Below are 13,068 nucleotides of genomic sequence, written 5' to 3'. Positions count from 1 at the left end.
CCCCACCCCACCCTATTGTGAACCCTTCCCAACCCTGGCAGGCAACAGACAGGAGGGGAATGAATCACCTTTGCGAAAGCGCCCTACAGTTGTACCAATTTACACACAGTATTAAGGAGTAAGTGTCTTTTAAACATTAACAACGCCCAGCGGTTCTGTGCTCCTGTATTGTTAGATAAAATTGAGGACAGATTTCCAGCCTTTCGGGGAAACGAACAGCAGTCATTCAGGGTATCTATACATGGGAGGATGTTTTTGAGAGCAACTTTAAGTGCCAGGATTTGCCAAGGCACATGATCCACAGTGGGAATGGTTAGGCTGGGAGTGCTGGCTCACGCCTGTAACCCTATCACTTTGGGAGGCCAAGGTGGGAGAATCACTGAAGGCCAGGAGTTCAAGACCACCCTGAGCAACACAGTAAGACCCCATCTCTACAAAAAAAAGTAGAAAAATTATCCAGGTATGGTGCCACATGCCTGTAGTCCCAGATACTTGGGAAGTTAAGGCAAGAGGCTTGCTTGAGCCCAGGAGTTTGAAGTTGCACTGAGCTATGATGACAGCAGTGCACTCTGGCCTTGGCAACAGGGCAAGACCCTGTCTCAAAAACCAAATTTAAAAAAATTAAAATAAACGTTAACAAGCTCCACGAAGACCTAAAGGGACTGAATAAGATTTGGGCCCACAGAGGGCTGCACCACTTCTGGGGCCTTTGTGTCCAAGGCTGGCACATCAAGACCACTAGCCGCCATGGCCATAGTGTGGGTGTGCCCAGGAAGAATAAGGCCTTGTCTGGTTTTTCGTTTTTTTTTGGAGACAGAGACTGGCTTTGTTGCCCGGGCCAGAGTGCCGTGGCGTCAGCCTAGCTCACAGCAACCTCAAACTCCTGGGCTCAAGCGATCCTCCTGCCTCAGCCTCCCGAGTAGCTGGGGCTATAGGCATGTGCCACCATGCCCAGCTAATTTTTTCTCTATATTTTTAGATGTCCAGCTAATTTCTTTCTATTTTTAGTAGAGATGGGGGTGGGGGTGGGGGGGGGGGGTCTCGCTCTTGCTCAGGCTGGTCTCGAACTCGTGGTGTCAAGCGATCCTCCCGCCTCGGCCTCCCAGAGTGCCGGATTACAGGCGTGAGCTACCACGCTGGGCCTGCGATTGTTTTAGACATTCCAAAGCGAGGTCAAGCCACGCTCCGCCAGCAGGGGGCGCATGAGCTCGTTCGGCCCGCGCCCACGCCTCGCCACGCCCCTCCCCTGCCTCTACTTCCGCTTGGGAGGCGAAGAGAGCTCGGCATTTCCGGGCGCGCCGCGTGGAGTTTGTCGTATTGGCAGCTTTCAGCATGGCGGCCTTAACTGACCCTCCCGGGCCGATCCTGTCGTTGAACCCGCAGGAAGACGACGAGTTTCAAAAGGAGATAACGCAGGCTCGCCGCCGAATAACGCAGGTAAGCTGCTGCCGCGACCAGACTGTGATGGGAGGCGGCGGACCGATTCTGGGGGCGTCTCTGGGGTCTCCCCGAGTTGGTGCCCACTAAATCAGGGACAGACCTTGTGAGCTTGGAGGCCGAGGTTTCTGAGAAAACGAGGTTTACGCTCGTCGGGGAATAATGGGGGGTTTGGCCGCGTAGGCCTTAGTCTTCATGTGGAAGGTAAGGGAATAGTACTGGAGTGACACAAGAGGAGAAGAAGCCCCGCTGGAGGCAATAGCACTCCTGTACCGCAGATTAACTCCAGGTTACAGCTGTCACGCTTCAGCTTTGCCCCCGAAAACAGGGGCCCCAGACTTACCACACCATTTGGGAGGGCTTTTTTGCCTGGATGGTGATCTTGGAGTTCTTGGAAGACAAAGTTCTATTTGCTTACTAGGGCCCATGATATCAAGTTTATATTTTCTTTGGTTTTTAGCACGAAATACACTGGAAAACTTAAAAAGTTCTTGTTACAGAATGTAAGAGTGCAATGACTGAGACTCCAAAAGGTGAGTGCATATTGTGAAAGTTAACAAGCTTCTGGAACACTGTTCGATTAGGTGCGAGTAAACTGATGTGCCTACAGAATTGAAGGGTACATTTATGTGGAGTTCCCTGGGCCGAAGATTTAAAGTGGCACGTTCAGAAATGTAATTGCTTATCCACTGATTCAACATGTAGTTGTTGAGCTCTTAGGTTGTACTGAGTGCTGGGGTGTGAGGCTGAGAAGACAATGGACTGCTTAACGATTGTCCTTGTGGGGACAGTAATGGCTAATTCTTTAATTAGTACCGTGATAAAGTGGAAATACAGAGCAGGTTCTTGGATTGAAAGGCTAGGAGTTTTGCAAGTTCTGTTGCGATGTGATTTTCTTACTTTAAAAAAAATTTAACTTAACCTGGTCTTTATGTCTTCAGCGACAAAAGCAAGAAAAACTGAAGCCTGGAGTAATCTATGTTGGCCACCTACCGAACACACTTTATGAAAGCCACATTCAAGATTACTTCTCCCAATTTGGCACTATTACAAGATTAAGACTGTCCAGAAGTAAAAGGGTAAGATTTTTGTAGTTGATTCTATTGTTTTTCGTCTCAGATGTATATCATCCTTTACAGTTTACAAAGCATGTTCACATATCATTGCTACTTATCAGGCTTCATTCCCAAAGGGGGGCGGGAAGTGGGTGGTGAGGTTTAGAATCTGAAAGAGCCACAAGAGCAAAGTCAGTATTATTGTGTTTCTTTTACATTGCCCAAATCCTCACCTTAAATTGACGATCCTGGTAAATGAACCTCAGTTTGAGCACAAGGTTCATACATGTTTTTAGATGAGCCTCCGTTACAGGCATCCCTACGATAGCAAAGGTGTACATAGTGAATAATTAAGGATAACGACTCTAGAGCCATACTACTTGGGTTCAAGGCCTGACTCTACAGCTTGCTAATTGGACAAGTTATATAACATTTTCATGCTTCAGTTTTGTGACATGTAAAATATAAATAAAATAGCACCAACTTCCTGGGAATGTTTAGTCAAAGATTAAATGAAGTAATGAATAAAGTTCTTAGAACATTGCCTGGGACACAGTAAATGCTCTGTAAATGTTACTGTTATCCCTACCTCCTAATGAAAAATGGGTTTATGTAGTTTGTTCCAGTAATAGAGGAGTGGCCCACTATATTTACTTGCCCGCACATAAGCTTTTCTTGGTTGTAGCTATAGACACCTCATTGTTGGAATTTCTTTTTTTTTTTTATGCTGTTTTCTACATTTCTCCACATGAGTTACAGTAGATAATTTGTTTAGCATGTGAGAGGATAGGATGTGCATCTATAATCTGCAAGTTGTCATAAAACCACAGGTTTTTAATTTTATGTTTTCAGTAACATTAAAGGAAATTTTAAATTTAAAATGCTGTTACTTCTTCCATCCTAACCAAAATAACATTTCTTTGTATTCTCCCTCCCTCTTCTTCACCCCATTTTCCTACTTACATTGATTGTTGCTTCCGTGGATATTTCAAACATCCTGAAGTCTCCCAGGGAATAATTTACTGAATTATACCTGGATACCCAGATATCCACCATTCAGTTCTGTCAGTTGTCAACTTGATATCATACTTGCCTCAGATCTTTGTGTAAGAAATAGATTATAGGCCAGGTGTGGTGGCTCTTGCGTTTAATCCTAGCACTTTAGGAGGCCAAGGCAGGGGGATCGCTTGAGGCCAGGAATTTGAGTCCAGTCTGAGCAAGAGTGAGAGCCTGTCTCTACCAAAAATAGAAAAATTAGCCAGGTGTGGTGGCACATGCCCATAGTCCCAGCCACTTGGGAGGCTGAGGCAGGAGGATCACTTGAGCCCAGGAGTTTGAGGTTGCTGTAAGCTGTGATGATGCCACTGCATTCTACCCAGGAGTCAGAGAACCCTGTCTCAAAAGAAAAAGAAAGAAATAGGATCATAGGTAGACTTGAGGTCCCTTTTGTATGTTTTGCCAGTCCCCTTACTTCCCCATGCTCAGAGAATTCACAAATTCAGTGTTTTTCATTGGTACGTATGAAATTATATGTATTTTTAAATCTTTACTACATGTTTATATATCAATGTACATTATATAGTATGTTTTAAAGCTATATTATGTATTATTTCTGTCCTGCAACTCAATTTTTTCATTCAGTAATCTGTTTAGCTTTATCCATGTAACTTGTAACTCTAGTGCATTTTTTTGTTTGTTTGTTTGTTTGTTTTTGAGACAGAGTCTCACTCTGTTGCCCGGGCTAGAGTGAGTGCCGTGGCGTCAGTCTAGCTCACAGCAACCTCAAACTCCTGGGCTTAAGCGATCCTACTGCCTCAGCCTCCCGAGTAGCTGGGACTACAGGCATGCGCCACCATGCCTGGCTAATTTTTTTTTTGTATATATATATATATTTTAGTTGTCCATATAATTTCTTTCTATTTTTAGTAGAGACGGGGTCTCACTCTTGCTCAGGCTGGTCTCGAACTCCTGACCTCGAGCGATCCACCCGCCTCGGCCTCCCAGAGTGCTAGGATTACAGGCGTGAGCCACCGCGCCCGGCCTATAGTGCATTTGTTATCATTGCTGTTTCTTTGCTTACTAAGGTTTATTTATCCATCTTCCTATTTAACATTAGGTGTTTTACAGTTTTTCAAACTTCAAATGAAGCTGCTAGGAACATTATTTGCAGGTATAGGCAGATTTTTCTAGAACAGTGTTTCAGACTTTGGCCCACAATAAGAAGTAAGTTTTATAGCACAAACCAGCACATGTACGCATTTATGTAAACATAACTAAAATAAAAGTTGAATGAGACAATGCTTAAACCAACTTTTGTGTGATACACTGATTTTCTATTCGGTTTTGTTTGTTTGTTTGTTTGTTTTTAAATACCTTTCTGACCTACTAAGTTGGTTTTATTGCCCCCTAAAAGGTCAAACTGTGAGTTTGAAAAGTGTTGCTTTACTCCATATCCTCAGGGTCACTGAGTATAGAATGGTCATGGGTTTGTTTGGGGTTTTTTGGGTTTTTTTTGTTGTGGTGTTGTGTTTTTGGTTTTTTTGTTTGTTTGTTTGTTTTTTCTTTTTTTTTGTTGTTGTTGTTGTTGTTTGTTTTGGTTTGGTTTTGGTTTTGAGACAGGGTCTCACTCTTTCACACTGGCTGGAGTGTAGTGGCCTGATCAGTGATCAAGTGATCCTCCTGCCTCGGCCTCTCAAAGTGCTAGGATTACAAGCGTGAGCTGTGGCGCCCAACCCGCTCGTGGTTTTTGTCTCTACCTTATTCTTAGTGAGGTTAAATGTCATCGATCATTGGAATTCCCTTTTCTGTGAATTGCCTATTCATATCTTTTCCTCTTCTTATCCTTTGTCTTTCACAAAACCTCTTTCTGCGTTTTGCGGGTGTTATTTTGTAAGTGTTTTTCCATATTGCAGTATGGTCATTGTTCCTCCTAACTTTTTTTTTTTTTTTTTTTTTTTTTTTTTTTTGTTGAGACAGAGTCTCACTTTGTTGCCCAGGCTAGAGTGAGTGCCGTGGCGTCAGCTTAGCTCACAGCAACCTCAAACTCCTGGGCTTAAGCGATCCTCCTGCCTCAGCTTCCCGAGTAGCTGGGACTACAGGCATGTGCCACTATGCCCGGCTAATTTTTTCTATATAGATTTTTAGGTGTCCATATAATGTCTTTCTATTTTTAGTAGAGACGGGGTCTCGCTCAGGCTGGTCTCGAACTCCTGACCTTGAGCAATCCACCCGCCTCGGCCTCCCAGAGTGCTAGGATTACAGGCGTGAGCCACCGCGCCCGGCCCTCCTAACTTCTTATTTAGAATTCAAGTCTGCAGAGAAGTAGAAAGAATAGTGTGGGGGTCAGCAATTATGTTTTAAAGGAAAAAAAGAAATAGAGAGTAGTGTGATGTGAGCATCCCTTCACCCCACACCTGGATTCACCCTGTATTAACATCCTAACACATGAGCTTCATCTCTCTGTGTCTGTATAGACACATACACTTTTTCTGTTTTGTTGAACCATTTGGAAAAAACAGCAGTCAAAATACTTTAGGTACTTCATTATAAATCTCCTAAGAATAAGGACATTCTCCTGCATAACCACAGTATAATAGTGTATAATGTACTATCTTCACATATCCCTGATCGTCCCAAAAATGTCTTTAGCTATTTTTTCTCTACCTGTTCTGAGTTCCAGTCAAGGTCTGTGCATTACATTTGGTGGTTACAGCAATTCAGCCTATCTGGAACAGTCTCTTTGCCATTTTTGCATAACCGTTTTGTTTTTTGACATTGGCTTTTTTGAAGCATTTAGGCCAGTTGTCTGATAAAAAGCCTGCTCATTGGCCGGGCGCGGTGGCTCACGCCTGTAATCCTAGCACTCTGGGAGGCTGAGGCGGGTGGATTGCTCAAGGTCAGGAGTTCGAGACCAGCCTGAGCGAGACCCCGTCTCTACTAAAAATAGAAAGACATTATATGGACAACTAAAAATCTATATAGAAAAAATTAGCCGGGCATAGTGGCGCATGCCTGTAGTCCCAGCTACTCGGGAGGCTGAGGCAGTAGGATCGCTTAAGCCGAGGAGTCTGAGGTTGCTGTGAGCTAAGCTGACGCCACGGCACTCACTCTAGCCTGGGCAACAAAGTGAGACTCTGTCTCAACAAAAAAAAAAAAAAAAAAAAAAAAAAAAAGCCTGCTCATTCAGGAGATGCACTGAAATTTACCATTTCCAGCATTGTTGCATAGTAAAGGCCACCGTTCTCCAATTTAGACTATTTGCTTGGTATTTCCAACATTCTGGGATTACTGGATAAAGATACTGTTTTTTTTCATGACATGTATTTTCAAATCACTTTTCAAAAGGTTTGTATTAGTTTACATTGGTGGTACATTGAGTTGGATTTCACAGTGTCTATTCTGTTCCACCATCTTTCCCTTTGAGAATTGAGATTACAAATGGGTTTTCAAGCAGTTTAATTTTTACCAAAATCCCCCCGTTGAAGATAACTGAGGTTCAATTGGAAGCGTCACAAGTTGCTCTATACTGACACAGCTGGTGCCAGAAATGAGCCCCCTGACTCCCGCTATGTTAAGCCTGGCTACTTTTCAGTTGAAGACTTTTGTATATCATGGGGTTTTGTTATTAGATAATTCCAGCCATGGGAATTATGTATTTCTCATATGTGACCACAGTTACAGGAATACCAGAAAATCACCTGTGTGTTCAGATTATTTTGGATCTTTTCTTTTCTTTTGCCCATAACAGTGCCCAGGAATATGTGAATTAAAGTTGTAATTAAAGGTATCATGATATTATTTGATAAAGGGCTAATGTACATTATTTAAATTAATGGCATTTTAAGAGTTTGGTGTTGCGTTCGATTTTAATTGTTCTACTTTTCATGGTGAGTTTTCCATTGCAGACTGGAAATAGCAAAGGCTATGCCTTTGTGGAGTTTGAGTCTGATGATGTTGCCAAAATAGTTGCTGAAACAATGAACAACTACCTTTTTGGTGAAAGACTCTTGAAGTGTAAGTGCTCTTGTCTTACCATCCTGTTGCATGGATGCCTGCTGCTGGTGGGTGACTGGCGGGAAGGGCAGATGGCTTAGCTGCTTGGACATGCCACTTAATCTCTGGGATGATTCTCTGACAGAATGATGCAAGGATTTAAGTGTATTGTCCTGCAGATTGTACTTGGAATTGTAAAATCTTTTAGCATGATAGCTGTTCTTCACACTAACGTGGAATTGGACAAGTTACTTTGGGGGTCCCGAGGAAGAGCAGCTGACCCATCTTTAATGGGCTACAGAAGGCTTCCTTGGGAAAGTATCATCTAAATTGAAACCTGAAGATTAAATAGGAGCAAGCCAGGTGAAGGGGATGGGAGTGAAGATTGAACCATTCTTGGCTGAGGGCACAGCAAATGCCAAACCAGAGGTGGCCAACTGGCTGTGAGGGGAACGTGAGGAGAAGTAGCAAGAAAAGAAGAAATAGGCTACAGGTCAGATTATTAAAGGCCTTCCAAGTCAGGGAGTTTAGAATTTATTCTGAGGGCAGTGGGGAGCCCATTCACAGGTTCTAGATAGGTAACATCAAAGGTCAGGAATCACATTTCAGAATCAGCCTAACTGACTGGCACTGGCTGCAGCTCTTCCACAGGAGAGAGGCCGTAAGAAGTAGAGGAGACGACCCCAGTTAGAAGTTCATCCTGCAAATAGGAGCAGGCAGAGCCTCCGACTTTGCGTTCCCAGAGGCTACCCTGAGCTCCCCATCCAGGTCTCAAGGCTCCTGGAAGGTGGAGCTAAGTTTCTGGCCTCCCTGTGCCCGTGGTGGCATGTGGCCATGCAGGTGCCAAGTTCACAGGCGTCTGCCCAAACAGCTGCCAAGGCTGCCCAGGTAGCATCTCCGTCCCAGTTCCCATGGCTGTGAGAGAGAATCTGAGCATCCTCCTTGAGGTCATGGCTTCGTTCTTGCATTAAAAGCATGGCCATCGCCAGGGGAAATGGGCTGGGCAGGTGACCTGAAAGGTGTCGGCCACGAGTGCCACGTCAACGCTGTGGGGTGTTTGGCTTGTGAAAAATATCAGAAAGGGAACCAAACCGTAGCATTTGTGACTTCTGTCTCAAAGCATTAACTGACTCCACTAGAGTAGAATTGACTCATCTGTCACTTTGCTATGAAATTAGCTCATCATTTTGATTGTGACATGAGGAACGGCACTGGGGAAATTCTAAAGTTAACAGTAAAATCCCTTCCCAACCACTTGTTTGAAAACTTTCTTTTTTCCTTTTTAAAAATAGGTTGTCTTATACCACCTGAAAAAGTACATAAAGAACTTTTTAAAGCATGGAATACTCCATTTAAACAGCCATCATATCCAGCAGTGAAACGGTATAATCGGAAACGGACACTTATACAAAGGCTAGAGATGGAGAAGCGCTTTAAAAAGAAAGAAAAACTACTCAGGAAAAAATTGGCTAAAAAAGGAATTGATTATAATTTTCCTTCATTGGTAAATACTCCGTTATGAATTTTTTTGTGATTTTTCTTGGGGGTAGGCTTTGTATCTAACTAGTAATAACATGTCTCCACATCATTATGATTATATATAAAGTGTCTAGTCCAGTGCTTATTACATACTAGGTTTTGGCTATATTTTTGAAACATTGCATTATGGGTTCTTCCTAAAGGCTTATGAGAATAGATACTTGTTATTTCCATTGTAGGGAAGAGGAAACTTCTTTTAAAGGGGTTACTTGATTTGCATAACTTTCATGATCTGTGTTTAAGTTATTGAAGTTAAACCATAATGCTCTTAGATTACCAGAGTAGTGACATTACCAAAATTAAATGTTTGGTTGTTATATGGTGTCGGTGAATATCAAGACAGTAAATTACCCATTCTTTTTATGCCATTCTAGGTAAAATTTTGTTTCATAATCTTGTAAACTGGAAATACTCCTAAATTATATATCAGAGTTAGCCAGTAAACATCAATTCTCTGAATTCAATGAGCAAGGATTGAAATACGGCAAGCCTACTTAGATGAAGATGAGTTAGCACAGTTGTTCATCCAGTTCTTTCTTCCTTGCTTGTAAGCAAAAGAGAATAAAGAGGCCTTGCTGAATCTTTTCTTCATCTGTCACAGTAAGGAGAGCTATATGTCTTTTACTACAAAACAAGAATGCAGGACATTAGGGTGTGGCCAGTATAGGTGAAAGTCTTACGGCTTTTCTTGTTTGAGATTGTTTTCGGTCTCCCATAGACCCTGTCGGCTTTACCCTGTCAGCTTCTTTACAGAAAGCTAGTTGGTTGGTAAGGGATGGCATCTATTCCCAAGTTTATTAGGTCTTTAAACCTTAGCAGAAACTGGAAGGCTGAGTTATCCTTGGGCCCAGTTCCTAGTTGTTCTGGATTTTTTTAAGAGACAGAGTCTAACTCTGTCACCTAGGCTGGAGTACAGGCTGAAGTGTCTCTGCAGCCTCAAACTCCTGGGCTCAAGCAATCCTACCACCTCAGCCTCCCAAGTAGCTACTACGGGTATATGCCACCACGCCCAGCAATTTTTTTAAAATTATTATTATTATTTTGTAGAGACAGGGTCTTGCTATGTTACCCAGGCTGGTCTCGAACTCCTGGCCTCAAGTGAACCTCCTGTCTTGGCCTCCCAAAGTGCTGACCTGGTTGTTAATTCTGTGCCAAAATCCTGAACACTATGTTTAACAGTACTGGAACATTATTTCAAGGCCTTAGGCCCTGGTACTCTGGTGAACCATTTGGGAGCTGGGACAGTTTGAAAATGAGCGTGTACGTACAGCTTTTCCTGAACCCTGTCTGTTGCTCAGTGGAGGAGTGCTTGGCTTCATTGCCACAATCCTGAACTTAGCCAGGTTAGGCCTCCAGGGCCCGCCCTTTCACATTCCTCCTGAATTCAGAATTCTGGGAATTAGCCAGCTCCGGGTTTGACCTTCCATTCAACCTCCACAGCTTCTGCCAGTCCCTCAGGCCGCTCTTCTAGTTTTGCCCTTTACCTGAGATTATTCACTGTACTTGTGGGTTTTGCTTTTTAAATTGAAACGACCTGTTATTTAGGGAGGATTTACTGATAATATGTATGAGGATCTAATGGTAAATTTAAAATGGAAAGATGTGAGACTGCCAGTTTATAACTTTGTTTATTTAAGATTTTACAGAAAAAGGGAAAAAGGGTTTCAGAAACTGATCATTGGAAGTCTGCAAATAGCCAGGGAAAGTTTTGTCATTTTACATGCCAGGTATCAGATAAAGTAGGAAAATATATCCAAGACTGATTAGTATGTAAATTGACAGCCTTTTAAAAATTTATTTGAAGGTTTTGCCTAAGAAAACGAAACAACAGGTTTCACGCACTCCTGACACTCCTGAGAAGATCGTGGATAGCCAGGTAAAGGTGTCTTCCATATTCTGGGCACCAGGTATTACAGAAATAATTTGAAGGAGGAAAAGTAATTTTGCTACTGTCATTTTGTTAGGATTTTAAACTAAATCTTGTAACATTTGGTGTAGATCCTTACTAGTAATTTAGCAATTTCTATCTAACACCTTATAATGGAAGCATGTTATATTTTAATTAATTGTGAATTTCCATATTGTTTGATAAGCACCTAAGCTCTTTATTATCTGCAATTGTATCACCAAAAGATGGAAACAGGCCTAAAATAACATGGTACAACTTGTAAAAATAGAGGGGAGGTGATACTTTTTGGGTAAAGGAATAATATTGTCCTACATTTATGTGTTATAATCTTGTACTTGTTGAATCCAGGGCCCCACGCCAGTTTGTACACCAACATTTTTGGAGAAGCGAAAATCTGAAGTGGCCAACATGAATGATGATGATGATGATAAAGATAATGAAATAGTTTTCAAGCAGCCCAAACCCAGTGTAAAAGAAGAAATACAAAAGACTCAAACACCTACACGTTCACAGAAAAAAAGACGAAGAAAAAGCAATCAGTGATTCTGAATGTATTATGTATGATATTTCTTCTGAAAAATGTGATTTTGTTTTATGGGCTAATTCTATACTAGGTACAGTGAAATACAACCCTGGACAAGATTTCTGGAGGAAAAACATACTATTTGGTTAAGTCAGTAAGGAAAGCAATTTGCAACTTTGGCTTGCCTGCCCTTTCTGAAATACAGGGGTGCATACCTGCTTACAGTGGCTGGGCTCATGCTACCTCTTTTTCTTGGTCTCCTCTAGTTTTCAGATTTCATAGTTCTCCTTAATTACTTTGCCTGGATAGAGCGCTCACCATTAACTGCAGGTTTAATTCTAAACTGCAGCCCTTTTTGTGACCACCAAATACAGACTGTCTTGTTTGACTATCTACGTGATTGTCATGCACTTTTCACCCATTGGGGTACTTTAGACTTTAACATCAGTTGATTGAAAGTTAAATTGTATGAGGAGTGAGAAGGAAGTTCAAGTGTTAGTGCAGATTCGTTTATGGATTAGTTCAAATATTAATAGGATTCAAAAATGACTCATTTTTACCATAATGTTAAATTAGCTTTTGGTGGGCTAGCATGGATTAATAACTGTTAATAACATTTTGTATCAGTATCATCAACGGAAATTCCAAGATTCAAACAATGATCAGCAAATAAACTTTTTCCTGCAATTTATTTGTATGTAAGTAAGACTTAGGAGCCTTGGGAAATATAGTAAATTTTCTCCTCATCTATTTTGCAGTTTCTGATGCCCTTGAAATGTGTTTTTGTATAGCTAACAGAGATTCATTAAAAACATTCATTGCCACCAGGAGTTTTTTTCATCTAGTATTTAAGTCTTTAAGTTACTGGGCTAGGTGTTCTGATACAAAATGCAAAACAATTGGTTGTTGTGGGGGGGTTTTTTGTGGGGGTTTTTTTTTTTTTTTTTTTTTTTCTTTTGTGGCAGAGTCCCGCTCTGTCACCCTGACTAGAGTGCCATGGCGTCAGCCTAGCTCACAGCAACCTCAAACACCTGGGCTCAAGCAATCCTTCCGCCTCAGCCTCCCCAAGTAGCTGGGACTACAGGCATGCGCCACCATGCCTGGGTCTTTTTTTCTATATATATTTTCAGTTGTCCAGCTAATTTCTTTCTATTTTTCAGTAGAGATGGGGTCTCACTCTTGCCCAGGCTGGTCTTAAAACTCCAGAGCTCAAACGATCCTCCCACCTCGGCCTTCCAGAGTGCTAGGATTACAGGCGTGAGCCACCGCGCCAGGCTCAGAATTGGTATTAAGTATATGCAAAAAGCAGATAATACATCGAACAGTTCCTGACGTACAGAAACGTTCAGTATGTATTTGTGGAATGAATGCACCCTTTTTGAACCATCTCTGGACCCGATGGATCTGGATGTCCCTTTCATTTCTCTTCTGGGAAAGCATCAGATAAGTTTCTCTACACACTGACATGGGTCTATCATGTTTTACCCACCCGAGTGACATGTGCATTAAAATACATTATGGGGCGAGATGAATATTTCCCTCTTCCCAAACTGTCACCCACCCATCCCCTTAGGGATGGTACTTAAATTGTGTAAGGGGATTTTGTAATGTGA

The 13,068-nt window shown here is 42.1% G+C and overlaps 1 protein-coding gene across 1 annotated transcript; it reads left to right on the top strand.

The window, feature by feature from the left end:
• The first annotated feature begins 1,325 nt into the window (after positions 1-1,325).
• Positions 1,326-12,270, top strand: NIFK (nucleolar protein interacting with the FHA domain of MKI67). The gene is made up of 6 exons (XM_069473716.1): positions 1,326-1,437; positions 2,379-2,516; positions 7,397-7,505; positions 8,777-8,988; positions 10,828-10,899; positions 11,281-12,270. The coding sequence occupies exons 1-6, from the start codon at positions 1,333-1,335 to the stop codon at positions 11,473-11,475; spliced, it is 831 nt and encodes a 276-aa protein (XP_069329817.1). The 5' UTR covers positions 1,326-1,332; the 3' UTR covers positions 11,476-12,270.
• Positions 12,271-13,068: the final 798 nt, after the last annotated feature.

The sequence above is a fragment of the Eulemur rufifrons genome, chromosome 1 (assembly GCF_041146395.1).
Source record: "Eulemur rufifrons isolate Redbay chromosome 1, OSU_ERuf_1, whole genome shotgun sequence".
NCBI classification, from domain to species: Eukaryota; Metazoa; Chordata; class Mammalia; order Primates; family Lemuridae; genus Eulemur; species Eulemur rufifrons.
This window is presented reverse-complemented; position numbering and strand designations above follow the sequence as displayed.